This window comes from Mobula hypostoma, chromosome 11 (genome assembly GCF_963921235.1).
Source record: "Mobula hypostoma chromosome 11, sMobHyp1.1, whole genome shotgun sequence".
NCBI classification, from domain to species: domain Eukaryota; kingdom Metazoa; phylum Chordata; class Chondrichthyes; order Myliobatiformes; family Myliobatidae; genus Mobula; species Mobula hypostoma.
Window position 1 is genome coordinate 95164336 of NC_086107.1, and position 27655 is coordinate 95191990.

The 27655-nt window shown below is 48.7% G+C and overlaps 1 protein-coding gene across 1 annotated transcript; it reads left to right on the forward strand.

Moving 5' to 3' along the window:
• Window positions 1-105: 105 nt before the first annotated feature.
• On the forward strand, window positions 106-27469 carry elob (elongin B). The gene is made up of 4 exons (XM_063062567.1): window positions 106-234; window positions 13752-13886; window positions 22321-22429; window positions 27155-27469. The coding sequence occupies exons 1-4, from the start codon at window positions 232-234 to the stop codon at window positions 27265-27267; spliced, it is 360 nt and encodes a 119-aa protein (XP_062918637.1). The 5' UTR covers window positions 106-231; the 3' UTR covers window positions 27268-27469.
• The last annotated feature ends 186 nt before the right edge of the window (window positions 27470-27655 follow it).

A 27655-nucleotide genomic window follows, 5' to 3' on the forward strand; every position in this document is an offset into this window, starting at 1 on the left:
GGCAAAAATCACATGGCCAAAGAGTGGTTTTGCTTGGCACTTTGGGCTAGTGGAGGACCGACCGAAGGCCCTCCCAATTTGACGGTCACATGCTGTATAGGACAGCCCCGCCTCCTCACAGCAGAGCCCGCCTGTCACGTGGGACGGGCGGTCACCACGCCGGCATTGTGGGATAGCGGAGGACCGAGCCGGCGGGTCACGTGGTGCAAGGCTGCCCGGGGCTGCGGCGACATGGTAAGTGAGGGAGGGTGGCCGGGGGAGACGGCCGGGTGGGGATTGCGGATGGTGAGGCGTGGGTGTGGAGGTGGTGTGGGACTAGGGCCATCACTTTGGGCAGGTGGGGTCCTAGACCGTTCCGGCCCTGACCCCGATTTTGGGATACATACAGCCGGCCGGTTAGGCCGCAACACCGGGCTGGGAGTCGGACACTGGTCGGGAGGGGACAGTGGTACTAGAGGGAGGGGAAGTAGACAGTTAAATGTCCCCTCGGCTTCATATCACAGCCAGAAACTGATATGCACGGGAAGAATTAAACCCTTCCATAACACAGAGGCAGAAATACAAAGAAAATTAAACCCACAAACAAATCCATACAGAGAAGTAAACACCTCCATAGCAGGGAGAGAGAGGGAAAGAGAAATAGATGCGCCTATACCAGAGACAGACAGATGTATATATAGAGAGAATTAAATGGCCCTATAGCATACAGAAATGTATATAGAGAGAATTAAACCCTTCACAGCACACACACAGATAGGAGAGAAGTAAACACCCCGTAACAGGGAGATATATGTAGTAAGAATTAAATCCCCACACACCAGAGAGAGACTGATAAGTATACAGAATTAAGCCCACCCATAAAAAGAAACTTACCCCCACAGATATACACAAAGAGAATTCATTCACCCACACATACTCAGACTGATGTATACAGGAAGTATTAAGATCAAACCCTGCCCCACATAGCAGAGACAGACATGCCCCCCCTAACATAGGGGGAGATAATTAAACCTCATACAGCAGAGGGAGACACATAGAATTAAACCCATGCAACCCTCAAGGCAAAGGGAGACAGATATTGGCAGAGAGCATTAAGCCCCCATAACAGTGGCCAAGTGGTTTAAGCATTGGGCTAGTGATCTGAAGGTCGCGAGTTCAAGCCTCAGTTGAGGCAGCGTGTTATGTCCTTGAGCAAGGCAATTAACCACACATGGCTCCTGCACGTTTATAGCCCAGCAGCAGTGGTTGGTGCAGTAAGGACAAGACAGAGGCAGATTATTTTATATATATATATATATAAAATTATAATAAATCCTTCCATAGCAAAGATCAATACTTATACTTTTGTAAATTAATTTTAATTTACAAAATTAAAAAAAAACTTTGCATATATGAGGAACTTAAAAGCCCTAATTCAGAGAGAGAGAAACCCCATAGCAGAGAGGAGATATATACAAATAGAACCCCTCTCCCCCATGCAGCAGAGTTACAGAGAAAAGTTTGCGCGCTCTCTCTCTCTCTCACTCACTCACTCACTCACACACACACACACACACACCTCACTCCCCCGCACAGAAAGAGACGACCACACTCGAGGGAGGGAGGCAGAAAAGGAAATTATAGGCCAGTTAGCTTGACTTCAGTGATTGGAAACGTGTTGGAGTCCATTATTATGAGGTTTTCGGGTACTTGGAGGCACGTGATAAATTAGGCCAAAGTCAGCATGGTTTCCTTCGGGGGAATTGTGACGTACAAAACTGTTGGAATTCTTTGAGGAAATAACAGACAAGATAGAGAGTCAGTAGATGTTTACTGAGATTTCCAGGTGGCTTTTGACAAGCTGCTGCATGTTAGACTGCTTAACAAGATGAGAACCCATGGTGTTACAGGGAAGAAAAACTTTAGCATGGTTAGAGGGTTGGCTGGCTGGCAGGAGACAGAGTGGGAATAAAGGGAGCCTTTTCTGGTTGGCTGCCAGTGACAAGATCTGTTCTGCAGGTGCTGGTGTCGGGACACTTATTTTCAGGTTATATGTCAGCAATTTGAATGATGGCTTTGTAGGCAAGTTTGCAAAGAATATGAAGATAGGTGGTGGGGCAGGTAGTGTTGAGGAAGCAGGGAGTCCGCAGAAGGTCTTAGAATGGGCAAAGAAGTGGCAGGTGGAATATTGTGTAGGGAAGTGTATGGTCATGCACTTTGGTAGAAAGAACAAAGGCATAGACCATTTTCTAAATGGGGAGAAAATTCAATAATCAGAGGTGCAAGCGGACTTGGGAGTCCTTGTGCATGATTCTCTAAAGGACAACTTGGAGGTTGAGACGGGTAAGGAAAGCAAATGCAATGTTAGTATTCATTTCAAGAGGACCAGAGTACAAGAGCACTGATGTGATGCTGAGGATTTATAAGGCAGTGATCAGACACACTTGGGGTATTGTGAGCAGTTTTGGACCCCTTATTGAAGAAAAGGCGTGCTGGCATTTGAGAAGATGCAGAGGAGGTTCATGAGTGCGATTCTGGGAATGAAAAGGTTAAATACGTTTGATGGCTCTGGGCTAGTATTCAGTTTAGAAGACTGATTGAAACCTATCGAATATTGAAAGGCCTAGACAGAGTGGATGTGGAGAGGATGTTTCCTGTAATGGGGAAGTCCAGATCTAGAGGGCACAGCCTCAGAGGGACCTCCATTTAGACAGAGTTGTGGAATTTCTGTAGCCAGAGGGTGGTAAATCTGTGGAGGCCAATTATTTGGATACATTTAAAGCAGAGGTTGATACATTCTTGATTATTTTACTTACTTGTTGAGATACAATGTGTAGCTGGCCCTTCGAATCGTGTCGCCCCGCAACCCTTGATTTAATCCTTGCGTAATTACAGGACAATTTACAATGGCCAATTAACCCATCAATCGGTATGTCTTCGGACTGTGGGAGGAAACTGGAGCACCTGGAGGAAACCCACACAGTCACAGGGAGAACGTACAAACTCCTTAGGCAGGAATTGAACCCATTGTGCTGGCCACTATGCTACACGTTGTATGGAGAGACAGTTATGTACAGAATTAACATCCTTCTCCCCCCCCTCCCCATTGCAGAGAGAGAGATAATTAAATCTCCTGTTTTAGAGAAAGATATTCTGTGAGAATTAACCAAATATAGCAGTGAGAAATAGATATATCATCATGTGCCATGTTGTATGACATGGGCCATTGTAGTTTTATCTAAGATCAGGATTGTTCTTGGCAAATTTTTCTACAGAAGTGGTTTGCCATTGCCTCCTTCTGGGCAGTGTCTTTACAAGGCGGGTGCCCCCAGCCATTATCAATACTCTTCAGAGATTGTCTGCCTCGGACGTTGATAGAAACATAACCAGGACTTGTAATATGCACCAGCTGCTCATATGACCATCCACCACCTGCTCCCATGGTTTCATGTGACCCTGATCGGTGGGGTGGGGGGGGTGCTAAGCAGGTGCTACACTTTGCCCAAGGGTGACCTGCAGGCTAGCGGAGGGAAGGAGCACCTTACACCTCCTTTGGAAGAGACGTATCTCCACCCATGTACAGATAGAATTCATCCTCCCTATGGGGCCGAGAAAAGGAGATGAATATAACAGAGCAAATTAAACCTATTGCAGGGAGTGTTGTATATACAGAGTGAAAATTGACCCCCCCCCCCCAATAGACAGGTAGACATATACAGCCAATTAAATTCTCCCATAGCACAGAGAGGGAAAGATGTACAGTAAGAATTCATTTCCCCATAGCAGCTCGTGACAGATATATATACATGGTGAGAATTATATTCTCAAAGCAGAGAGAGACAAATATGTGGAGAAAATTAAATGCACCCACGCCAATAATGGAAAAATACAGATATATACAGACGGAATTAGACTCCCATTGTAGGAGGAGAAAATTCACTCACATTTACAGGGCAGGTCTTTACAGAGAGAATTCACCCCTCCCTCCCCCCAATATATAAGGAGAGAATTCACTCTCCGTACACACAGAGATATACAGATAGAATTCACTCTAACTAACACACACACACACACACACTCACGCAGAATTCAACCCCCCCCATGTGTGAAGAGGCAGATATACAAAGAGAATGATTCCACCCACCCCCAATAAAAGAGGAGGCATTACACAGAAAATTAAGCCCCCACGCTGGTTGAAACATACATACAGAGAAATTAAGACAGTTCCCACCACTCTTTTAGCAGAGACAGACATGTTTATGGAGAGATTAATATCACCCATAACAGAGGGGGACATATACAGCATTAAACCTCATACAGCAGAGAGGGGCAGATCTATGCAGAGAGAATTAAACCAACCCACCTCCCATAGAAAAGGGAAGCAAATATCAACAGATTTAAATACCCCATTGCAGAGAGATAGTTGTACAGAGTTAACCCCCAAATCAGGGAGAGTGTTCAATACAAAAGAGTAAATTCCCCCATTGCAGAGAGAGATCTGTATACAAATCTCGTATCAGTGAGAGAGTCATGCAGGGAGAACTAACCCCACATAGTGAGAAATACAGTGGGTATATTTCAGTAGAATTAAACACCCCTGACACAGCAGAGAGATATATACGGAGTATTAACACCACCCCCCCCGCCCCCATTACAGAGCATGAGCTACATACAGGGAGAATTAAATTTTGAGTATCAGAAGGAGACACGTACAGTAAAAATTAACCCATGATGCCATGGAGACTTGGATATATACAGATTAGATTCTCCCATTACAGCAGAGAGAGAGAGACAGATATTAATATTTAAGAGAATTTAAACACTCCCCTCATTGCAGAGAGGCTGATATATACAGAGCCAATTACAGCCTCCTCAGCAGAGATATACAGTATATACACGTAGAATTAAACCGTCCATAGCAGAGATAGGCTGGAGCATTCCCCCCCCCCCATAGCAGAGAGAGATTTATAGAGCAAATTAACCCCTATGGCAGAGGCATACAAAAAGAATTAAAACACCACTCTCTGCATCAGAAAGAGAGAGAAATATATAGGGAGAATAAGGCCCCATTGTGATGAGAGATAGATGCACATAAAATTAATCCTTCCCTCCCCACCAGAGAGAGGGACGTACAGAGAATTAAACCACCACATCAGAGACAGACAGGTATGGACAAAGAATTAAACCCCCTGTATCAGGTAGGGAGAAGCATGTGCACTGACAATTACATGCCCATTGCAGTCACAGAGAATTAACCCCCCCCCCCACTACAGCGATACAGATATATACAGAGATAATTAGATTCCCATACGTCAGAGACCGACATATATAGAGAACCTCTTTTTCAAGAATGAAGAGGGATAGAAACATACACACTGATAATTAAATGACCATAGCAACAAAAGAGAACTAAACCGCCCCCCCCCACAGCTGACGAGATACAGATATATATACAAAAAGAATTAAATACACTCATAGAAGAGAGAGATAGAATTCACAGGGACAATTCAAGCATACACACAGACAGATGTATACAAGGAGAATTCCCACCCCCCACCCCCCATACACAGATATACAGGGAGAATTGCCCCCCCCCATACACAGACAGATATACAGGGAGAATTCACCACCCCCATACACTGACAGCAGACAGATATGTACAGGGAGAATTCACCCACCCCCACCCCCAATACACAGACAGATATGTACAGGGAGAATTCACCCCAACACACACAGACAGGCAGATATATGCAGGGAGAATTCATTCCCCCCACATACAGTGAGACAAATATGTCCAAAAAATTTCACACTCCCCCACACACACACAGACAGATATACACAAGGAGAATTCACCCCCACACGGAAAGGTAGATGTATACAGTGGGAAATCATCCCCATATACACATGTATATACAGTGGGATGTCACCCTGCATATAGAGAGAATTTGCGCACACACACACACACACACACACACACACACACAGCAGCTGCTCTGCCCAAGACCACAAGAAACTGAAGAGAGTTGTGGACACAGCTCAGCACATTATGGAAACCGGCCTCTTCCCCCACGGACACTGTCTACACTTCCTGCTGCAGCAGTAAAGCTGCCAGACTGATGAAAGACACCACCCACCCTGGAGACGTATTCCCTCTTCACCCCTCTCCCTTTGGGCAGAAGATACAAAAGCCTGGAAGCACATCCCACTAGGCTCAAGGACAGTTTTACCCCACTATTATTAGACTCTGGAATAGACCTCTTGTACGATAAGATGGACTCTTGATCTCTCAACCTACCTTGGCGTGGTCCTCGCAGGTTATTGCCTGCACTGCACTTTCTTTGTTACACTTTTTTCTGCATTCTGTTATTGTTTTCCCTTGTGCAACCTCAGTCCACTGACGTGGTGAAACGATCTGTGTGAATGGCATGTGGGCAAAGTGTTTCACTGTTCTGGGGTACACGTGACAACGACAGTCTAGAGGAGGGACATCTCTGTCAAATCGTCGCTCGTGAAAGGGGTACTTACCCCGACTGTCACAGTGTACAGTTGGGACATGAGGACAGAATGCAATGATAAAAGCCACCTCTGCCCACAGCTCCACCCATCAAACTAGCAAAAGTACAGCCCAAGAGACCCCCCCCACTATGGAATGGTTAGCCCCACCCCCTTCTCCCCTCCCCGCCACCAGCGCTGCAGCAAAGGTACATCCCCACCCACTGCAGAATGGTGCCACGGTTTTCACACCTTCCCAGCTCCTCAGGAATGGTACTCCCCTGCCCGTACCCAATACCGCCAGAAAATGATTCATCCATACATCCCTATAAAATAACCCTCACCAGCCCCCCAGCAGTAACGCACTCAGTCACACTCGGCCGATTCAAAGAGGCTGAGCAGGTTGCGGGGCTCCAAGGCTGGCCGGGCAGAAGGGGGGCCCATCCTGTCTTCCTCGGCAAAAGGGAGGGGCAAGTCCCCTCCGATACGGCTGAGGTTGGGGCTGGCTCGGTAGGATGTCCTGCAGACAACGAGGGGGTGTGGGAATGGGTGGAGAGAGCAGAGACCAGACACAGTCACAATACCTCAGACAGCCTGATAGATAAACCCCCGAACCCCTGGATTAGATCCCAGCCTGTAACCCACACCGGGGATCTGTTATTCTATACTGTATATAAACACCCTGAACGTCTCGATTAGATCCCAGCCTGTAACCCTCTCCTGGGGATCTGTTATTCTATATATAAACACCCCATCCCAGCCTGTAGTTCCTGAAATATAACCATGCTGAATATGGCACACCTTCGGATACTGGAATGTTCAGCAGTCAGGTTTCGTGGGGTTGATGTGCTCCCTAATGAAGGTCTGGTGACACTGTTGAGAGAGGACAAATTACTAATGACAAAATTCAAGTGGCTCATCCTGTCACATACTTCCAGGGTCAGAAACAGAGTGAAGCTCCCGCCACACCATTCCGTCACACACACACACCCAGGGTCAGATACAAGGTGAAGCTCCCTCCACACCGTCCCATCACACACTCCCAGAGTCAGAAACGGGGTGAAGATCCCTCTGCACTGTCCCATTACACGCTCCAAGGCTTAGACATGTAGTGAATCTCCCTCTACACCATCCAACACAGATTTCTGCTCTCTTCACACTGACCTGCCAGATAGAAAACTGAATTCATTGGATTCGAGGTCCTCGGAGTGAGACAGAAAGAGCTCCTTGGGCAGAGCAGTACTGTGGTGTCGCTCAAAGAAATCATCCCTGAAGATGCTGTCCTCCCAGTCACTGAAGAGGCTGCTGTCATTTAGGCCGGAGGGAGGGGGAGAAGATGGAGGCGGACAGGGGCGGCGGAAAAGCAACTGGAGCAGGGGGATGCAGAAAACTTGCCACAGGGAGCAGAGGAGGGACAGCAGCAACTGGGGGGCGGACAGACAGACGCACGCATACACGGATATCACCCCAACACACAGAGACAGATGTGTACAGAGACAATCCACACCCAGGTCGGCTGGAAGGGAGCGAGATGGATTCAGGGCAAGTGAAATCACAGCACACTCTCACCCACTGTGTTTTCAATGGGGTAGGGTTTCATGGTGGGACAATTATTTACACAGCTGTGGGAAGGCGTGTGATGGCATGAGGCAAAACTGCTTGAGAGGGATTAGTTCCCTTCGCTTTTGGCTGCCACATGTAGACAAACTGTTGTCAAGCTAAAGTGGTGGGACTTGTCAAGCTGGCTAGACTGGTAAAGTGACGGTACCTGAACCAGGGTGGTATGCAAGCAGCAAGCGGTGTATGCCGACAACACACAGGAGATTGGGCATTTAATGTTATTTGGGTGTTTCCTGGTGACTGGTACCGGGAATGCTTCATTCTTCTGTAATGGAGTCTACACTGACATAACCATTGCCAAATTTGCACTCGATTTGGCGGGGTTAGTTGGTAAATCGGCTTATCGTTGTGTGCCAAGATACAGTGGAGGGGGAAGTCCGTTTTGTGTACCTGTCATTTCACTACATCATACCATTGAGAGCACAAGGGAAAACAATAACAATAATGTGTTGCAGTTGCAGAGAAAGTGCAGACAGACAATAAGGTTCAAGGGCCACGGCAAGGTAGACTGTGAGGTCAAGAATCCCATCTTATCATACTAGAGGATCGTAGGATGGACTTCTGTATTGGCTTTTGTATCTTCTGCCCAATGAGAGGGGGGAGAAGAGAGAATGTCTGGGGAGGATGGGGACTTTCCTGAGGCAGCAGGAAATGTAGACAGAGTCCACGGAGGGGAGGCTGGTTTCCGTGACATGCCGAGCGGTGTCCATGACTTCTTGCAGTCAAGGGCAGAGCACACCAAACTGAGATGCATCCGGTGAGGGTCGACGGTTCACACCGAATTTCCTTAACCTCCTGAGGAAGTAGAGGTGTTGGTGACATCTGCGTGGTTAGACCACGACAGGCGGATGGTATGCAAACTTGGGAACTTAAAGTTGTACGTTACTCCTGTAGAGCATGGTGAAGTGTGGCAAATGAGGTGGGATTGGAGTAGGATTAGTGGTAGGGGCAGGCAGGGCACCTCCGTAGAGGGTGCAGTGAAGGCTCACTAGGATGAAGCCTTTCATTTACAAGTGAGGCTGGATCTGTGCTCCCTGAATTTCACAGGGTCACTACCCTCTAGCTAAAGAAATTCCTTCTTATCTCAAACATCTTCTCCAAGTCCATTCTATCTAGGCCTTTCAATATTTGCTGTGGACGCCCAATGGCTGAACTATGACGGGACTCTTTAAGTTAAGTAATTCTCTCACTCAAGTTGCTCGATCTTGGAGCCCCGCCTCTTATCACCTCCCTGGTGTACTCTTGACATAGAAACTGGATGTACATCCCACCAAAGCCTTGGAGCAGAAATCCTCCCATCTCTCCCATCAAGTGGCCCGAAGCACTTAGAACGAATCCCAGAGTCAGCTGTCCTCCAGCAGCCAGTTATTAAAATGCCACCTGTGAGTGCACTGGAGCGTAGTGGATCCACGAGGTGGTGGTCTGAGAACGGTACTGGCCAAATGGAGGATGCTGACAGGCAGGAGATGGATAACCAAGAGATATTGAGGCAATCAATGTGGAACCTACCTGCCAAGATGGCACTAGAGTCAGAGATGAGGTTCAATAAGTTACAGGAGCCTGCTAGCTCCTCTAACTTTGCTTATGCTGGGTCACGCTGGAGACCAGAGTGGTCCTCCTCGAGAGTACAGTTGAAGTCTCCCCCGAGGATGATGCAGTCCCGTGGATTGCTGAAGCTCAACAGGATGGACACCTGATAGAACAGTGGTGTCTGCAACTCTCCGTGCCCGGGGGCATACATGTTAACGTAGTGCATCAGTATGCCATCCAGTGCACGGCAAGATGTCGCGGACAGCCAGGAACAATATCCTGGACTTTTACAATTTCTGTTTGGAAAGTTGGGGCCAGCAAAATCGCCACCCCACCAGAGAGTAAGCTGAGGGACCTCTATCTGCCACTCCAGGAGCCAAGTGGACTCCTATCCTGGGATAGTATGAAAACATACTGCTCATCTCCCATCCCTAAGGACTGAAAGATTGTTAAACTTGCGGAGAGAGCCTCTGCTGCCGTTGCATTCACATGGAGACTAACTATGGTGAGCTTCATGTCGGGAGTACGCTAGGCCTCAGCACCAGCACCCTTCGTTTCACCCTACGAACTCCAAGCAAGAGCGAGAATGCTTTTTTCCTTTCTGGGTTCGAGTGGTGCCAGAGCCACCTGGTGTCCTGCTATCCCCGAAAGTGGGAGGCTGCTTTTCACCCTCACCAGGTCATCCAGGAAGGTTTTAAGCTATTGACTATTATTCCTGGTTTCCCCTTCCATTTGAGGATGACACGCAAAGACCTCACCAGCCTTGGCATGCCGGACTAGCATAGGGAGGCTCGATTCAGCCTGTACTTCACAGAGTTGAGAATAAGTTCTTTGATTTCCTCAACAGGTGCCAGCAGGGACTTCTCAGGAGGGGTGAGGATGTCCATTGTCTTACTGTCAATGAGTTCTCCTCTAACCCCTCAGTACACATGGAGCCCCCTTCTTCCTCCCCGTGTGTATGAGCAGGCGAGAGCACTTCTAACCCACACTGCATGGTGGTTGCTTCACTCGCACCTGCTGGTTCCACCTCGACCTCAGTCCTATTCCCAGAAACAACGACAGAGGGATAGCCCCTAAGAATTTGTTTGGAACCAAGGGTTGATGGGGTCAGCGTGGTGAGTATATCTCTCGCCTCGGGAGCCAAATCCCGAGAGTGAGAGGGGCTTGTCAGTACTTCACTGACCTGAACCTATGTACCTGTCTCTCAGGAGGTGCTAACCAATAAGTCCTGGATGGAGACCTCCAGAACCGTCTCCGTGGTCAGTCCAGGGACGACAGCTCCTTCAGCAACACCACCTCGTCACACTCTCACCCACCACAGGTCTCGTGGCCACATTTGGAAGTTGAAGTTTGGGCCAACCTTCCCTGAGATTCCTACCCCTTTCAATGACTCCTGCACACCTGTACTCTTCTACTGGGGGAGGGCTCCTTCTCCTCTTCGGGCTGAAGGAACACGCAGGTACAGGAAGTACTGATGCATTGGTACCCTTCGCTTCCATTGCCCTGTCTACCCAAGACCTTCCCTTTGTCTCGCCTGCCCTGAATGTGAGCATGCCCACATTCTTGGGAGCCTTCTTCCCAAGATGCTTGCTCTTCTTCCTTGCCTTCCTGCCATGCAGAGTCTTCCCCTGTCCCTCCCTGCACCTGTGCTATATGCAGTCTTTGGTTTCCTCTGACTCTAACTCGGGGCAGCGGTGCCAAGTGGAATCCTTCGACTGAGGGTAGGACAATTCCTCCGAAATTGCCCCACTTCCAAGTATGTATGGGACTGCAGACGCTGAGGGCTCCAGTACACCCGGTAGCTTCCCCATTATACCGGATGGTAACTGACCCTCAACATCCTCCTCCCTTGCCAGCTGCATAAACTGCTGCCGCAGAAAAGATTATGCTGCGGAGGGTGTAAATCTTGAATTTGTTTGATAGTGGTGATCTCCAATCTTGCCCCAAGGTAGGGAAGGAGGCCTCATAAGGAATGAAGGGTTTGACATGTTGGAGGATGATCCGTTGTGTGGGAGCAGTCACCACATCCAACTGCAAAGAGGTCTCTAACTTTCATCCCATAACTGATGCACCAACCCATTTGTCCTCGGGTGTCATTGCTTCCTTGAACTCTTTCTCAGAGCTCAGAATAACATCTTACCCAACCAAGTCCTCCATGGCCTCGGAACACTGTTATTCCAGGGTGCAAAATACATTGCACCCCACATTCAACCATGACTGTCTGAAGCACAGCACTGTCCGAGAGCATGGCGACAGTCACCCTTTCATAGTCCCCAGAGGTCTGCAACTCCCAGGAGACCATCTGACGTGGCATGATGGCACTGCAGTCCCAACTGAAAAACAAATAGAATGAACACTGCTGAAGTGTGGGCAGCAGTGTCCACTGACAAAGTCACTGAAGCGAGTAGCGCTCTTAAACGGAATAGTTTGGTGCCAGCAGATCCCGTTGGTCTGACTGCCCTGAGATTGTGGGATCCTAGGAAGAGCTGGAACACGTCACTGACGGTCCCTTTTGAGACGGCACCAGAAATTCCAATGTCAGGAAGGGCTCCATCGGTCTTGAAGAACTGCCAGCCAGACAGGAAAAGGATGAAATGTCCAAAATGTTCCTGTACTCACGCCAGTCAAGGAATACAACGAGGCAGGAGGAAGGGGTGTTGTCCTAGTGTTAGGGGGGGATCAGCAGTGATTCTCTCCCTTCTTTCCAGGTGAAACACTGCGATGAGAATCTATGCAGTTAGCAACCACCAACAAGCAGCCCAAACTGGCGGAAAAACAGAAGCCTCCACACTAAAACAACCACTCACTGAGATGTTCAGGAGACCCTTCACACCTCTTCCAATGTCTCTGAAAAACTTTATCCAGCAATTTTCCTTGATTTCTCCTAGCTCAATCAAAACATCTCCATACTGTGGCTGTCCCTGGGAGTGTGTGATGGGATGGCAAGAAGGGAAATTCACTCTTGTGTCTGACACTGGGAACCTGTGATAGGAAGGTATGGAGGGAGCTTCACCCCATGTCTAACCTTGGGAGTGTTTGAATTGAATTGACTTTATTATTTACCCCCTTCACATACATGAGTAAAAATCTTTATGTTACATCTCTGCCGTAATGTGCAATTTATAGTAACTTGTAATCAACAGTATCTACAACAGAGCAGTCAGTATAGCATAGAAATACAGATATATCAGCGTGAATTAATCAGTCTGATGGCCTGGTGGAAGAGGTTATCCTGGAGCCTGTTGGTCCTGGCTTTTATGCTGCAGTACCGTTTCCCCATGATCCTTCGGGCTCTTTTTACACAACTGTCTTTGTAAATGTCCTGAATAGTGGGAGGTTCACATCTACAGATGCGCTGGGCTGTTCGCACCACTCTCTGCAGAGTCCTGTGATTGAGGGAAGTACAGTTCCCGTACCAGGCAGTGATGCAGCTAGTCCGGATGCTCTCAATTGTGCCCCTGTAGAAAGTCCTCAGGATTTGAGGACCCATACCGAACTACTTTAACCATCTGAGGTAAAAGACACTGTTGTGCTTTCTTCACCACACAGCCGGTATGTATAGACCACGTGAGATCCTTGGTAATGTGTATGCTGAGGAACTTAAAACTGTTCACCCTCTCAACCCCAGATCCATTGATGTCAATAGGGATTAGCCTGCCTCCATGCCTCCTGTAGTCCACAACCAACTCCTTTGTTTTTGTGACGTTGAGGGAGAGGTTGTATTCTTGACACCACTGTGTCAGGGTGATGACTTCTCTGTAGGCTGCCTCATTATTATTTGAGAGTAGGCCAATCAATGTAGTATCGTCAGCAAATTTAATTAGCAGATTGGAGCTGTGGGTGGCGACACAATCATGGGTATACGGAGTAAAGGGACAGTGTAGAGAGTGTTTCACTCTGTGTCTGACCCAGGAATGTATGGTGGAATGGTGTGGAGGTCTTCTCACTCTGACCCAGGATTGTGCGATGGGATGGTATGGGAGGAGATTCATCCTGTGTCTGACCCTGGGAGTATGTGATGGAACATTCCATACATTTCTACACTTCCATACCTGTTAGTATGTGGTTGAACAGGGGGTATCTGCTGTTCTGGAGGGGCTAACACTTCCTTTTGCCCCCCCCCCCAACAGGATGTGTTTTTAATGATTCGCCGACACAGGACAACAATATTCACCGATGCCAAAGAATCGACCACAGTTCTGGAGCTGAAGAAGGTAGTCGAGGGCATCTTGAAGCGATTGCCAGAGGACCAGAGACTCTACAAGGTGTGTTGACTGTTTGCCTGTTCCTAATGTGTGTTCGTGCATTGTCCTTGGAGTGGGTGATGGGATGGTGTGGAGGGAGCCTCACCCAGTGTCTGATCCTGGGAATACAGTATGTGATATTGTGGTGTGGAGGGAGCTTCACTCAGTATCTGATGCTGGGAATATGTGATAGTGCAGTGTGGTGGGAACTTCACTCTGTGTTTAACCCCTTTCATTTTACAAAAATACATTTATTACAAATTCATGCCACTGCACCAGTGTACAATCACAAACAAAACCCAGCCAAATCATGACTAGCACAAACTAAGCTAACACATTCTCATCTTCTTCAACGATGGCATTGATCCCTGCGGTGCCCAGTGGTTTCAGATCAACTCTGTTACCTGTGGATGCCACGTGTTCTCTTTCCAGTCATAACCCCTGAACATTGTCAGGCAGTGAGCCTAGTCAGTACTTACCGCTGCCCATCTCCAGGACCCACAGATAATTATCTTAGCCAGCCCCAGGAGCAAGTTAACTAGGACATCCTCCTCCCACCCTGACCCCCTCCTTACTGGATGACCAAAGATGGAGAGGGTGGGGCTAAAATGCAGCCAGAAGGCGAGAAACAGCCCCCTCAGCTATGCAGGTAGGGGCTGCAGCCTCGTACACTCTGTGTACATATGGTTCACGGTTTCTTTCAGCCAGCAGAAGTGACAGGCAACTGGGAGATCCGTGTAGAAGGGGTGGGCATGCTAACAGAAGGGCTTCCACTGGGAACCCCCTCGCTCCCAGGTGTGAAGATTGGCTGGGACGGTGAACGACGGCTAGGAAATGGATGGCGCGAGGCAGCAGCTCACGCAGGTACCCCCTACCTGCAGCTCTGAAAGGGACTGTAGGTCTTGATGTGAGATGGCTCAAGCTTTGAGGGACCAGCTCCCAGATAAGATTCTGTGGCTTGGGGCCGACGAGCAACTCCAGTTGAGCAGAGGTGGGCTCAGCCAGAATTACTCCACTGACTCGAGCCGCACCAGCACCCAGTGAGGTAGGACTGGGACCCTCAGCCTGGCCAGAAGTAACCTTAGCAAGTCCTGATAGAAGTCTGCAGAACAGCACGGCTGACGTCCACCAGGGATAGCCAAGTCACTTCGTTAAGGCGGCGGCCACCCTGGAGTAGGGACGTCATGAGCACATGACATCTGGGAAGGTGCTTGGTGTACAGCAGGGTCCTGAGGCCAAGAGTTGCCAACGTGTGCAGACACACACCAGCGACTGTCTACCATTTCCAATGAGGAGACTCAGGATCACTGCAAAGACCTAGTATTTCCTGTTGCCCAAGAAGTCGTCCACTAACTTTCTCTGCATTTTGTGGCAAAGGCAACATGGCCATTCGGTACCGAAAAACCCTACCTCGGTAGGAAAGTTCCCTGAGAAGCCAGGTCATGACATTCATCTCTAGGTCTTCCCAATTCGCCAGCCAGGCCTCCCAGAGGAACTCAGATAGATGAGATGCTTGGTGCTCCATGCAAAATATGTCATCACCCGAGGCAGGGAGTCTGCCTGCCACGGACCCACTAAGAGTCTGGAACATTATGCCCAGTTCATCCTGGGGAAGGATGGAGCTGCACAAACCTGGCATCATCTGCAGGTCGCCAGGATCTGTCACCATCGGGAGCACGTCATTGGTATAGGCCGATAGGCAACCTCCATGTCCAACTCGTACGGAACTAGACTCTCTGAAGAAGACACAGGACTGGCTCTGCATAGATGGCATACAACCAGCCAGACTTGGGGATTCCCCAACATACTTCCCTGTGAAAGGGAGTGGACGCCATCAACGATCCATTAACCTTGACAAGGCACTTTGTGGCAGAGTGTAACAGCGAAACCCATACTACAAAGTGTGGTCCAGGCCTGCAGCGTGCCCACCAGAAAACTGTGGTCTACCTAATCCCACACTTTCTCCTGGTCAAAGGAAGAAATGCTGCCAGGGATCCAGTCTCCTGGAGCAGGTGGATCAGATCCCCAACTAGATGAACATTGTCCAGAATAGACCGGCCCAGGACTACGTTGGAATGGTCAGCATGGATCACCTGGCCCAACACTGAGCCAAGACTGTTGGCCATTGTCCAAGTGAAGATGTAGTCCACACACAAAATGGAGACCAGACACTTAAGATCTCCTTTCTTGAGCAACAGGTACATGACAGCTCTCCGACACAATTAAATTTGCGGACGATACCACAGTGGTTGGCCTGATCTCGGACGAGGATGAAACAGCCTACAGGCTTGAGGTGGATCATCTGATGGAATGGTGTAAGGACAACAACCTGGTCCTTAACACTTCTAAAACAAAAGAGATGATCATTGACTTCAGGAGATCAAAGGACAGAGTACACCCCGCCCCCCCCCCCGCCCACCTCCATATACATGGAGAGGTAGTGGAAAGTGTGGAAAACCTAAAGTTCCTTGGAGTTATGTTGTCAAAACAGCTGACATGGACCACCAACACCTCGCTGCTTATAAAAAAGGCACAACGAAGACTGTTCTTCCTCAGAAAGCTGAAACAGGCCAAACTCCCACAAAAGCTGTCGCTTAACTTCTACAGAAGCACAATTGAAACCATCCTGACCAACAGCGCCACAGTGTGGTATGCCAGCTGCACAGCCGCTGAGCGACAAGACCTGCATCGCGTGGTGAAGGCAGCCCAGCGAATTGTCAGGATGGAGCTCCCAGGACCGGACGCCATCTATTCCAGCAGACTCAGGAGAGCAATCAGCATAACCAGAGACACCACACACCCCGGCCGCTCCCTGTTTGACCCGCTGCCGTCCAGCAAAAGGGTCAGGACACTAAAAGCCAGAACAAGTAGACTGAGGAACAGCTTCTATCCCAGAGCTGTGGCCTCCATCACACCACTCCCACAGAACAATGACTGAAACTGTCAGCATACACAAGGACTCAAATACTTGCATTAATGGCACTTTGTGCATTACTGTGATATTCTGGTGCTGCTGCAACTTATTTTCAGTTACTTACCTATTTAATACTGTTTTTCTATTACTCTCTTGTTTTTATCTACGGCTTTATTTAATTGCCTTAGAGAAAGCCAAACAGAGTTTCATTGTACCTATGTATAATAACAATAAAGATCATTCAATTCAATTCAAAAGGTGAATCTTCCTGGTGCCTAAGCTCTCCCCTAGAACAAGACTATAATCATCCTCCAGGACATCCCAGAAAGCTTGAAGGGCATCTAGGCTAGGGGACTTGACCCTCAGGAAGTGCTTGAAGGGCTATAGACAGCTCATCTCAAGTTGGGAGCATCCAGCCTGACCATCAGCAAACCCTCCCAGACCTCACTGCATGCTTCCACGCTTGATGGATCTGGTGAGAACAAGGGCCTGTAGAAGGAGAAGAATTCTTTGTTGATTTCATCAGGCCCCATCAGAGGCTAGTAACTACTCTCCTCCACTTCTCTAATGAATAGAAGGGTGAGCCACAGTCCAAATCCTGCAGCATTTGGATCCGTGACGTCATATGTGCACCTTGGGGCTGCTGGAGCTACAGATCCTTCGGTGAGTCCTTCCTTCTGGTATAGCTGTGGATCCTCAGCAGTTGGACCAAGTCGAGCAACTCTCTTTCAAGCTGCGCAATCTCAGAGCCCCACATCTTTATCAACCCCCTAGTGTACTCCTGACATAGAAATCAGATGTGGGCAAAGCCCACATCCCACCATAGCTGGAGGGAGCAGAAATCCTCATGCCTGTCCTTCCAGGTGGCCCAGAACACCTGGAGCAAATCCTGAAATCGGCTGTCCTTCAGCAGACGGTTATTAAAATGCCAATACCTGGACCGCACCCTGCAACTGCATCCACATGACGTGGTGCTCTGAACGTGGCACAGGCTGCATGGAGGCTACTCGTGCACAAGAGGCATACGTCTAAGAAATATAGAGGTGGTTTATGCAGCCCCACCCCCAACCTTCTCAAGAAGGCGCTGGAGTCAGGATGAATGTGTCCACCAAGCCAAAGGAGCCCACTAACTCCTTTAACTTCTTCATCGACGCTGGAGACCTGAGTCATCCCCCTCCTCGAGGGTACAGTCGAAATCTCCTGAGGATGACGCAGTCCCCAGCATCGATGGAACTCAGCAGGGTGAACACCCGATGGAACAGGTGCATCTGCAACACCCTGCCCCCAGGGGCATACACATTGACAAATAGCAATGGTATGCCGTCCAGACACACAGCAAGGTGGAGCAGACGGCTGGGAATGATATCCTGGACTTTTATGATTTCTACTGGAATGTCGGGGCCAACAAGATTGCCACCCCACTGGTGATGGAGCTGAGGTGGCTCGTGTAGACCCCTCTCTGCCACTCCAGGAGCCAAGTGGACTCATCTCCTGGAATGGTATTGATTTCCTGCAGGAAACTCGCTGCATATCTCCCATTGTTAAGGATTGCGAGATTGTTAAACTTGCGGAGAGAACCCTGCCCTGTCTGCGTGTGCACTTGTGGGAATTTGCATGTTCTCTGTGTAACTGTGGGTTTCTCCCAAATGCTCTGGTTTCTCCCAGTGTCTCAACAACAGGAGGGAGGGTGGGAATTGGTCCCTGTGAATCCCACCCATGGGTAGGTTAAAGGTTAATGTGATCATAGGGGAACCAAGTGGTGATGTGCAGGAAAGAGGAGACGTTTGAGGTAACACTCCAGCCAGCAGGTGGTGGTGTTGTGTTGTCCTCTCCCCTGCCTGAGAGTTGGTTTATTCCTGTCAGGTAAATTGATGTATGGTTTATTATTGAAGTATAGAGTCATACAGTGCAGAAACAGGCCCTTCTGCCCAACTGGATCCCACTATCCAACACGTCTACCTAGCCCCCATTTGCCTGCGTTAGTCCCATATCCCTCCTCAACTTTGGTTATCTGTGTACCTGTTCAATTAACTGTATCCGCCTCTCCCACCTCTGGCAGCTCATTCCATATCCCCACCACCCTCTGGATGAAAATCCTGCCCTTTTTAAAACTTTCCTCTCTCACCTTAAGCATATGCCCTCTACTTTTAGACTTCCCTCCTCTGGGGAAGAAAGACCATGACCAACTTATCTAAGTTATAAGGTCACCCCTCGACTCCTTCGCTCCAGGAAAACTAGTCCCAGCCACGTCCAGTCTCACCTTATAAATTCAAGCTCTCCAATCCAGGGAATGTCTTGGCAAATCTTCTCTGCACCCTCTCCACCTTAATCTCACCCTTCTGAACTGCAGAACTGCACACAGTACTCCATATGGTCTCTGATACCTTGTGCAGCTGTAACGTGATGTCCCAATTCCTGTAATTCAGTGTATATGTATATGTAGCCCTGGGTCTCTCTGTTCTTCAACGCTCCCCAGGGCCCTGCCGTTCACTATGAAAGACTTTCCCTGATTTAACCTCCCAAAGTAGAGGGAGGGAGAAGAGAGAATCATTGAGTCACCGGCCGTACATCATGGAAACCGGCCCTTCAGCCCAATTGATCTGTGTTGACCAAGATTCCCACCTAAGCTAATTCTGTTTGCCTGCGATTTGGCCTAAATCTAAGTCAGGGTTCCAAAATATTTTTAATGCCAAGAACCCCTACCATTAACCGAGGGGTCCATGGAATCCAGGCTGGGAGCTCTCGTTCTAAGCCTTTCCTGTCCACATATGTGTCTTTTAAATGTTGTGAATGTATCTACCTCAACCAGCAGCTCATTCCGAATACTGACCAACCTCTGGGTGAAAAGGTCGCCCCATGGCTTCCCATAAAATTTCTCCTGTCTCACCTTAAAGCTGTACCCTCTGGTTCTTGATTTCCACGACTCTGTGGACAAAGTCTGTGCATCTTTTCTATTTGCCTGTCATGGTTTCATAAACCTCTGCCAGGACACCCTTCAGCCTTTCCTCCAGGAAAAACAGTCCTGGCCCTCTCCAGTTCCTCCATATAACGCAAGCCCTCCAGTCCTGGGAACATCCTGGTGAATCCTGCGTGCACCCACTCCAGTGACAAGGGGGATGGTGTATAACTGATGCCCGGGGATGCCAGAAGGAAGGGTAACATCGGACTGCAGTGGAAAGCCTTGTTCATACTGCCATCCATACAGATCATTTTGTCACATCAGTATGTCGAGGTAGTACAAGTGAAAAGCAATAATAGTGCAGAATGAACTGTTACAGTTATGGAGAAAGTACAATGCAGGTAGACAATAAATTGCGAGGCCATAACGAGGTAGATTGGGAGGTGAAGAGTCCATCTAAACTGTACAAAGTGTGGTGAGTGTGTGTGTGTTTATGCAGTGTACTTCCCAAGACTGTGTGATGGGACAGTGTGGAGGGGGCTTCACTCTGTGTCTGACACCGGGAGTGTGTGATGAGATGGTGTGGAGGGAAGCTTCACTCTGTGTCTGACCTGCAGTGTGTGACGGGATGGTGCGGAGCCAGCTTCACTCTGTCTAACTTATTATTAATTAATAACTTTTTGGAAAAAATCAGTTAACTTTAATCTTCGTTTAACTGGATTGTCATTACACAATGCCATGAAATTAGCTTTTTTTTTTCCTGCAGTAGCGGAGTACGAGGATAAACATGAGTTAATGCAACAGTAATTGAAAAGCAAAATAAATATTGATACTGGTGTGATAATGAGTGTTAGAGTGGATTTTGCCATCCTGAGACACCTTACAGAGTCATACAGCACAAAGACATACCCTTCAGCCCATCTGCTCCATGGGCCCCAGCCAAGCCAGTCCCATTTGCCTGCACTTGGCCCATAAGTCTTTCCTATTCGTGTACCTGTCCAAATGTTGTTAATACCCCTGCAGCTTGTTCCATATTCTAACCACCCTCAAGTTGGGGGGGGGGGGGTAGTGCCAAATAAATCTCTCCCCTTTAACCTTAATCCTGTGCCCTCTGTTCTTGATTCTCCGCCTTTAGTGAAAAAGGCTGTTTGTATTCACCCTGTCTATGCCCCTTGTGATATTAGACACCTCTACAAGATCGCTCGGTCTCCTTTGCTCCAAGAATCAGAATCTAGCCTGTGTAGCCTGTCTCTCGAGTACCAACAACCTCCTTATAAATCATCCAGCACTCGTTCCACTTTAATGGCATTGTTCCCATTAGTGGAACGACCAGAACCGAGCACAGTGCTCCCAAGTGCATCCTCGACAGCCTCCCGTACAACCGCACTATGACCTCTCGACCTGTGTATTCAACGCCTTGAAGGCCAGCGTGCCAAATGTCGTCTTCACCTCCTGGTCTACCTGTGCTGCCACTCTCAGGGAATCCCGTACCTGAGCTCCATGCTCCCTCTGTCCTACAACACTCCCTCCTGTTCACTGTGAAAGTCCTACTTCGATTTGACTTGCCAAACAGCGATATCTCACACTTATGCAAACTAAGCTCTGTTTGCCATTGCTTGGCCTGCTTACTCAGCTGATCAAGATCCCTATAAACTACTTGTGCAGTCGATCTCACTATTTACTGTAGCTGAATGCAGGAGAGCTGTATCAGCTTATTCCACCCATGTTGGTGATGGAGAGGGTGTCCTTAGTTGTGCCGGATTCCCTAAAGGTTAACTTACAGGTTGGGTCGATGGTAAGGAAGGCAAATGCGATGTTCGCATTCGTTTCAAGAGGAATAGAATATAAAAGGAAGGGTGCAGTGCTGGGGCTTTATAATGCGGCATTGGTCAGACCACATTCTGCGTATTGTGAGTAGCTTTGGGCCCTATATTTTAGAAAGAACGTGCTGGCATTGTAGAGGGTTCAGAGGAGATTCACGTGGATGATTCTGGGAATGAAATGGTTAAAGAACGATGAGTGTTTGATGGCTCTTGGTCCTGTACCTTTGAGTTCAGGAGGAAGAGATGAGGGGAGGGATCTTACTGAAACCCCCCAGGCTTGGATAGAATGGACGTGGAGAGGACATCCACATCAGTGGGAGAGCTTGGGATCCAAGGACACAGTCTCAAAATAAAGAGACGACCCCGTAGAACGGAGACGAGTAATTTCTTCACCCAAAGGGTGGTGAGTCTGTGGATGGCTGTGGACAACATGTCATTGGGTGTGTTTAGGACAAAGGTTGATAGGTTCTTGATCAGTGAGGAAGTTGAGGGCTGCAGGGAGGAGGCCAGAGAATGGGTTTGAGAGAAATCTCGGATGTGGATTAAAGGGGCAACAGACTGAGTGGCCTCGTTCTGCTCCTGGAAGAGAGAACTCTGCGGTGCACTGTCCTTCACCGGGTGATAGAGGAACTGCCACTTGGTGAGGGAGCTGACCCAGCGCTGGGGGAGACGGTGGATCCTCTCATCGACCATCTGAGTCGCAGCGAGAATATTTGTGTGTCTGTACCTGTGAGGTGTACAGTTACACAACACTAACTTGTTTTTGCACTCTTGTCTCCACCTCGTCTCTCCTCCCTCTCTCTCTCCCTCCCCCCACAGGATGACCAGCTGCTGGACGATGCGAAGACGCTGGGTGACTGTGGCTTCACCAGCCAGACCGCCCGACCCCAAGCGCCGGCCACAGTGGGACTGGCCTTCAAATCGCTGGGTGAGTATCCCACACCTTGAGGGGGAGAGGGGTGCCTCGGCCACGTTCCGAGATGCAGCTCTCTCCCATTTCCCATCCCCGGCTGTACAGCGGGGTGGGGAGAGGAAAAGCTGGGTGGGAGTTTTAGACGGGTAGGGGATGGTGGTGTAAGGCCTGAGAGGGAAGGAGAAGGCTGGAGGGCTTCCTCTGCACCTGGACTGCTCGCCCTCTCTACCCCCACCATCTGCCTCGAGCTCCATGCTCTCCACACATACGTCCCCCCAACCCTCTGCCATTTGCAATTCTGCTGCCTTGACCCTATTTGGAAGTAGCTCTTGAGTCCACAACACTGGCTGATCTTGCCCCTCTGTGCAGCCTCTGTTAACAATGTTATAGATTCCCAAACCCCTGCCCCCCCCTCCCAAAAGAGATACTAAGAGACGCTGGCTGGTGTACAGAACACCCCCTGAAAGAGAGAGATTGCGGGCCACCAGTCAGTGTTCCCCTGCAAGGCACTGGTTGGTGTTCAGATCTCCCCCGCGAGGCACCAGTTGGTATACGGATTGGACCTCTGTAGATATTCTTCTTAGTTCCCTTTCACCTCCCCACCCCTTCCCAGGAGCCATGCTGCTCCACACCCCTGCACACTCCCCAACACCCACCCCTCACTCTGAGCTGCCAGTCAGAGGAAGCAAGGTGAGCGAGGGCAGATTGTTTCCTGCATTCACACAGGAAAAGAGCAGCTGTCATTCAGCCGCAGTGGGGGAACTGTAGAAGATGGGGCTCCTTATCACACACGCAGTCGTCCATCCGACATCACTTCATTCACTGCCTCCTCCCTCTCAATCTTGCTGTTTCCGCCTCTTCTCTCTCTCCCCCACCCCATGTCTGCTGAGTTGAAAGAATGGGCAGAGAAGTGGTCTAACTCGGGTTTTATATTACCTCATGACTTATGAAGGCCAACACACCATGTGCTGCCTTAACCACCTTATCAACCTCCGCCACAGCTTTGAGGGAACTATGGATGTGGACGGCAAGATCCCTCGGTCTCTCCACACTGCTAAGGATCCTGCCGTTACCCCTGTATTGTGCCTTCAAATTCGACTTTCCAAATGAATCAGTTTACACTTTTCTGGGTTGAACTCCATCTGCCACTTCTCAGCCCAAATCTGCATCCTGTCAATGCCCCATTGTAACCCACGACAACCGTCTACACTATCCACAACACCACCAACCTTCATGTCACCTGCAATTTACTAACAAAGCCCACTACTTCCTCTTCCAAGTCATTTATAAAAATCACAAAGAACAGCAGTCCCAGAACAGACCCCTGTGGACTACCACTGATCGCTGACTTCCAGACAGACTATGCTCTATCTTCTACACCCTATCCTCGTTATATGCGGGGGGTACATTCCTCGAAGTTGACGCATAATGTGAATAATTATTAAATGGAGAAAATTGGGATGCGTTCCAGAGGGCTTCCTAAATATGTTTTATCTGTAATTTTTTCACATTTTCATACCAATACGACACAAAAGCAGTACCACAAGACAACATTTGTACTATATTTCATCAATTTAAGGTAATATTCAATATAATAAATCATAGAAAGTTAACATCCGAGGGTGTACAGTACTCAGGTGTGTTCGCTCCGGGAGATGAGTGGTTGTTGTGGTGTTGGGCAGCTTTACATGGATAAGGTGGATGGTTGTGGTCGTCAGGATCATATCAAGCACAGCAAGGGGTGAAGGAAGACTCACAGAATTCTTAGAACCGCCGGCAGCAGAAAGTGTTACCGATTTGAATAAACTGGTGAGGGTTGCTTGCTTGGCAGCATTTTGTTTTAAGTTTGCTTGTAGGGAAGAAGGGTTGACGGCAGGGAACGACTGAAATGCTGATTCCGTTCTAAACGTGGGTCCATGTCCATCACCATTTGTGCCAAGTATTCCGACTTCCATCATTCCCTCACCGTTGGTAAACTCCCAGGATTTTCAAAATCGTCTGTTGCAGCATCTGAGAGAGAGTTCGTGGTTAAAAAAAATACACACGCCTTGAATGTGGATTACACCTTGGTCGAGTGGTTGAATCAGCGATGTTGTGTTAAGCGGCAGGAAACGCACTGTTATGTTAGGATGAATGCTGTCCAACTGTTTAGGATGGGCTGGCGCATTGTCAAGCAACAAAAGAACTTTAAAGGCAAGACTCTGTTCCCGGCAGTAGTGTCCCAGAGCTGTGTTACCTTCAGCTGATGCCGTGTTGTTTATAATTTCCAACTTTTTTTCAAATGTTAAAGTGGTTCTCTGCCGTTCAGCTGACGGCCCAGGACATGACATCGGACACTTAGGAGGGATAGTTGAATATTTCAAGCGCAAAATCACTGCACCATAGGTAAAACCAACAGAAGTTTAAGATGCTCCTCGCATAACTCTTGAGTTTTGGACACAAATAACGAGGATAGGGTGTACCACAGTCTGCCTTTTGTGGGCAAGACAAATCCAGATCCACACAGCCAAGTTCACTGGATCCTATTCCTCCTGTCTTTTTGAATCAGCCTTTTGTGGAGAACCTTATCAAGTGCCTTACTAAAATCCACAATCACCACGTCCACTGCTGTACCTTCATCAATGTACTTTGCCACATCCCCAAAGAATTCAGGCAGGCTTGTGAGGCATGACTAGCCCCTACAAAGTCATGGTGACTATTCCTAATCAGGCTATGCTTCTCCAAATAGTCATAAATCCTCTCTCTAATAATCCGATTCAATAATTTGCCCACCACTGAAGAAAGACTGACTGGTCTATCATTCCCAGGGTTATCTCTCATGGGGCTGGTGAGGACACAAAGATCATTGCCAAAGGTGCTGCAGGTCTTCCCTCCCTTCCTGTAGTAACTTAGGGTATGTTTTGTATGGCCCCAGGACTTATCTATCCTAATGATTTCTTGAAGTTCCAGCATATCCTCTTTCGTAATGTTGACTAAAATACCAACCTGATCTACACTCTCCTGACAAACTTTAAGGTTTCTCTCATTGGTGAATACTGAAGCAAAGTATTCATTTAAAAACTTCCTCCTCTGACTCCAGGCACATGTTTCTGGAATAATCCTTTCTGGCTACCTTGTAATTCTCTTGTTTGATCCTTGCTGCTAAGCCTTAAGTAAACTTCTTTCTTTCTCTTGATAAGATGTTTCATATCCCTTGTCAACCATGGTTCCTTCACCCTTCAAGTTTTTCCCTGCCTCAATGGAACAAACCTATCTCGAACACCAAGCAAGAGCTCCCCATTTCCATTGTGCCTTTTCCTGAGTACGTGCGTTCCCAATTTATGCTGCCGTTCCTGCCTATTATCATAATTCCCCCATCCTAATTAGTGACTTGTGCTGCAAGTTCATCTCCCTTATTCGGTATACTGTGCGCATTCAATCCCATATTCACCCTTTTTAATTTTGTTATCCCATACTCAACCTTTTAATTCCTAACTTTGTCTGAGGTCTTACCAACATCTGCCTCCACAACCTCTCCACTAACTCTTCTGGCACTCTGATTCTCATCCCCCTACAACTCTAGTTTAAACCCCACCATGCAGCATTAACAAACCTTCCTGCTAGGATATTAGCCACCCTCCAGTTCAGGTGCAAACCATCCCTTCTATACAGGTCCCACCTGGAAGAGAGCCCAATGATCCAAAAATGTTATGCCCTTCCTCCTACACCAAATCCTTGGCCACGGATTAAACTGTATAATCTTCCTTGTTCTAGTCTCACTAGCACATGGCACGGAGAGTAATCCTGAGATCACAACCCCGGAGGTACTGCCCTTTAATTTAGCACCTAACTCCCTGAACTCCCTTGTAGCCCGTCCTACCCATGTCATTGGTACATGGACGACGACTTCTGGCTGTTCACCCTTCCATTTATGAATGCTGAGGACTCGATCTGAGATATCCTGGACCCTGGCACCCAGGAGGCAACGTACTAGCTGGGGAAACTCGTTCTTGCCCACTGTCCACTCCCCTTATTGACGAATCCCCTATCACCACAGCGTGCCTCATCTTCCCTCTTCCCTTCTGTGTCACAGAGACAGACTCAGTGCCAGAGACCCAACCACTGTCCTTTCCTCTGTTAGGTCATTCCCATTCTCTCCCCCCCCCCCCCCCACCCCCAACAGTATTCAGATGTCTCCCAGATCAGTTTTGATGCCTATAACCAGATCCAGTTTGGCCTCTCCTCTGGTCAGCCTGTCAATACATTGTGTCGGGAATCCTTCCTGGACAGAAATTCCACCCCATCTGAAGCTTTTGCACTAAGGAGGTGCCAATCAATATTAGGGAAGTTGAAGTCTCCCATGACAACAGTCCTGTTACTTTTGCACTTGATTAGTGGGGGGAGTGGAGAATTCAGGAGAATGGGATTGAGTGGGGAAAAATAAATCAGCCATGATTGAATGGCAGAGCAGATTCGATGGGCTGAATGCCCTAATTCTGCTTCTATGTCTTACAGTCTCTTGACTGCTCCCTTTTTGTTTGTCTTTGTCTCTCAGAGATGGTGAGGTGTGTAGGGGCAGGTTAGGAAGACAGGGAGGGAGTGTAAGGCAGTGACGATTACAGAGGCAGAAAGGTGATGGCAGGATGGGGAGGGGCGTAAGGTAGGAAGGGGGTGGCGGGAATGTGGGGAGGGTGTTACTGTCCAACCCTGCACTCTAGCCCATCTCTCTCTCTCTCTCTCTCTCTCTCTGGCCCACTGCAGATGACCAGTTTGAACCACTGCGTATCGACCCATTCTCCAGCCCACCAGAGCTGCCGGACGTGATGAAGCCCCAGGACTCTGGAAGCAGTGCCAACGAGCAGGCCGTCCAGTGAGCTGTCGCACTGTGGGCAGCCCTTCCCGCTGCCTTTACTCAGCACACTGGCTCCACACACTGGACTCAACCCTTCCCCTCCTCATCCTTCCCGCTGCCCATACCAAACCATCCCTCCCACCTGCTATCAGAGCTCTCATGCCTGCTTTCCCTCCTCTGCTTACTCCTCCCACCCCTCCTCGCCCTCTCCCTGTCCCACATTCCCCTCTTTCTCACCCCTGTTTTCACTTCTCCCCATCTTCACCCTCTCTCTCCTCCACTTTGTCCTTTCTCTGTCCCACATTCTCCTCTCCCCCCTCACTCCCCACTCTCCCTCTCTCTCAATATATCCTCCCTTGTTTGTTTTCTCGTGCCCTGCACCTCAGCCCTCCTCCCATAAACAGCAGAAA

What these genes read in the sequence shown, in the direction of transcription:
- elob (XM_063062567.1), top strand. An exon ending in AGGACCAGAGACTCTACAAG is followed by an intron (nt 13,887 to 22,320) that starts GTGTGTTGACTG and finishes CTCCCCCCACAG; the next exon opens with GATGACCAGCTGCTGGACGA. An exon ending in ACTGGCCTTCAAATCGCTGG is followed by an intron (nt 22,430 to 27,154) that starts GTGAGTATCCCA and finishes GGCCCACTGCAG; the next exon opens with ATGACCAGTTTGAACCACTG.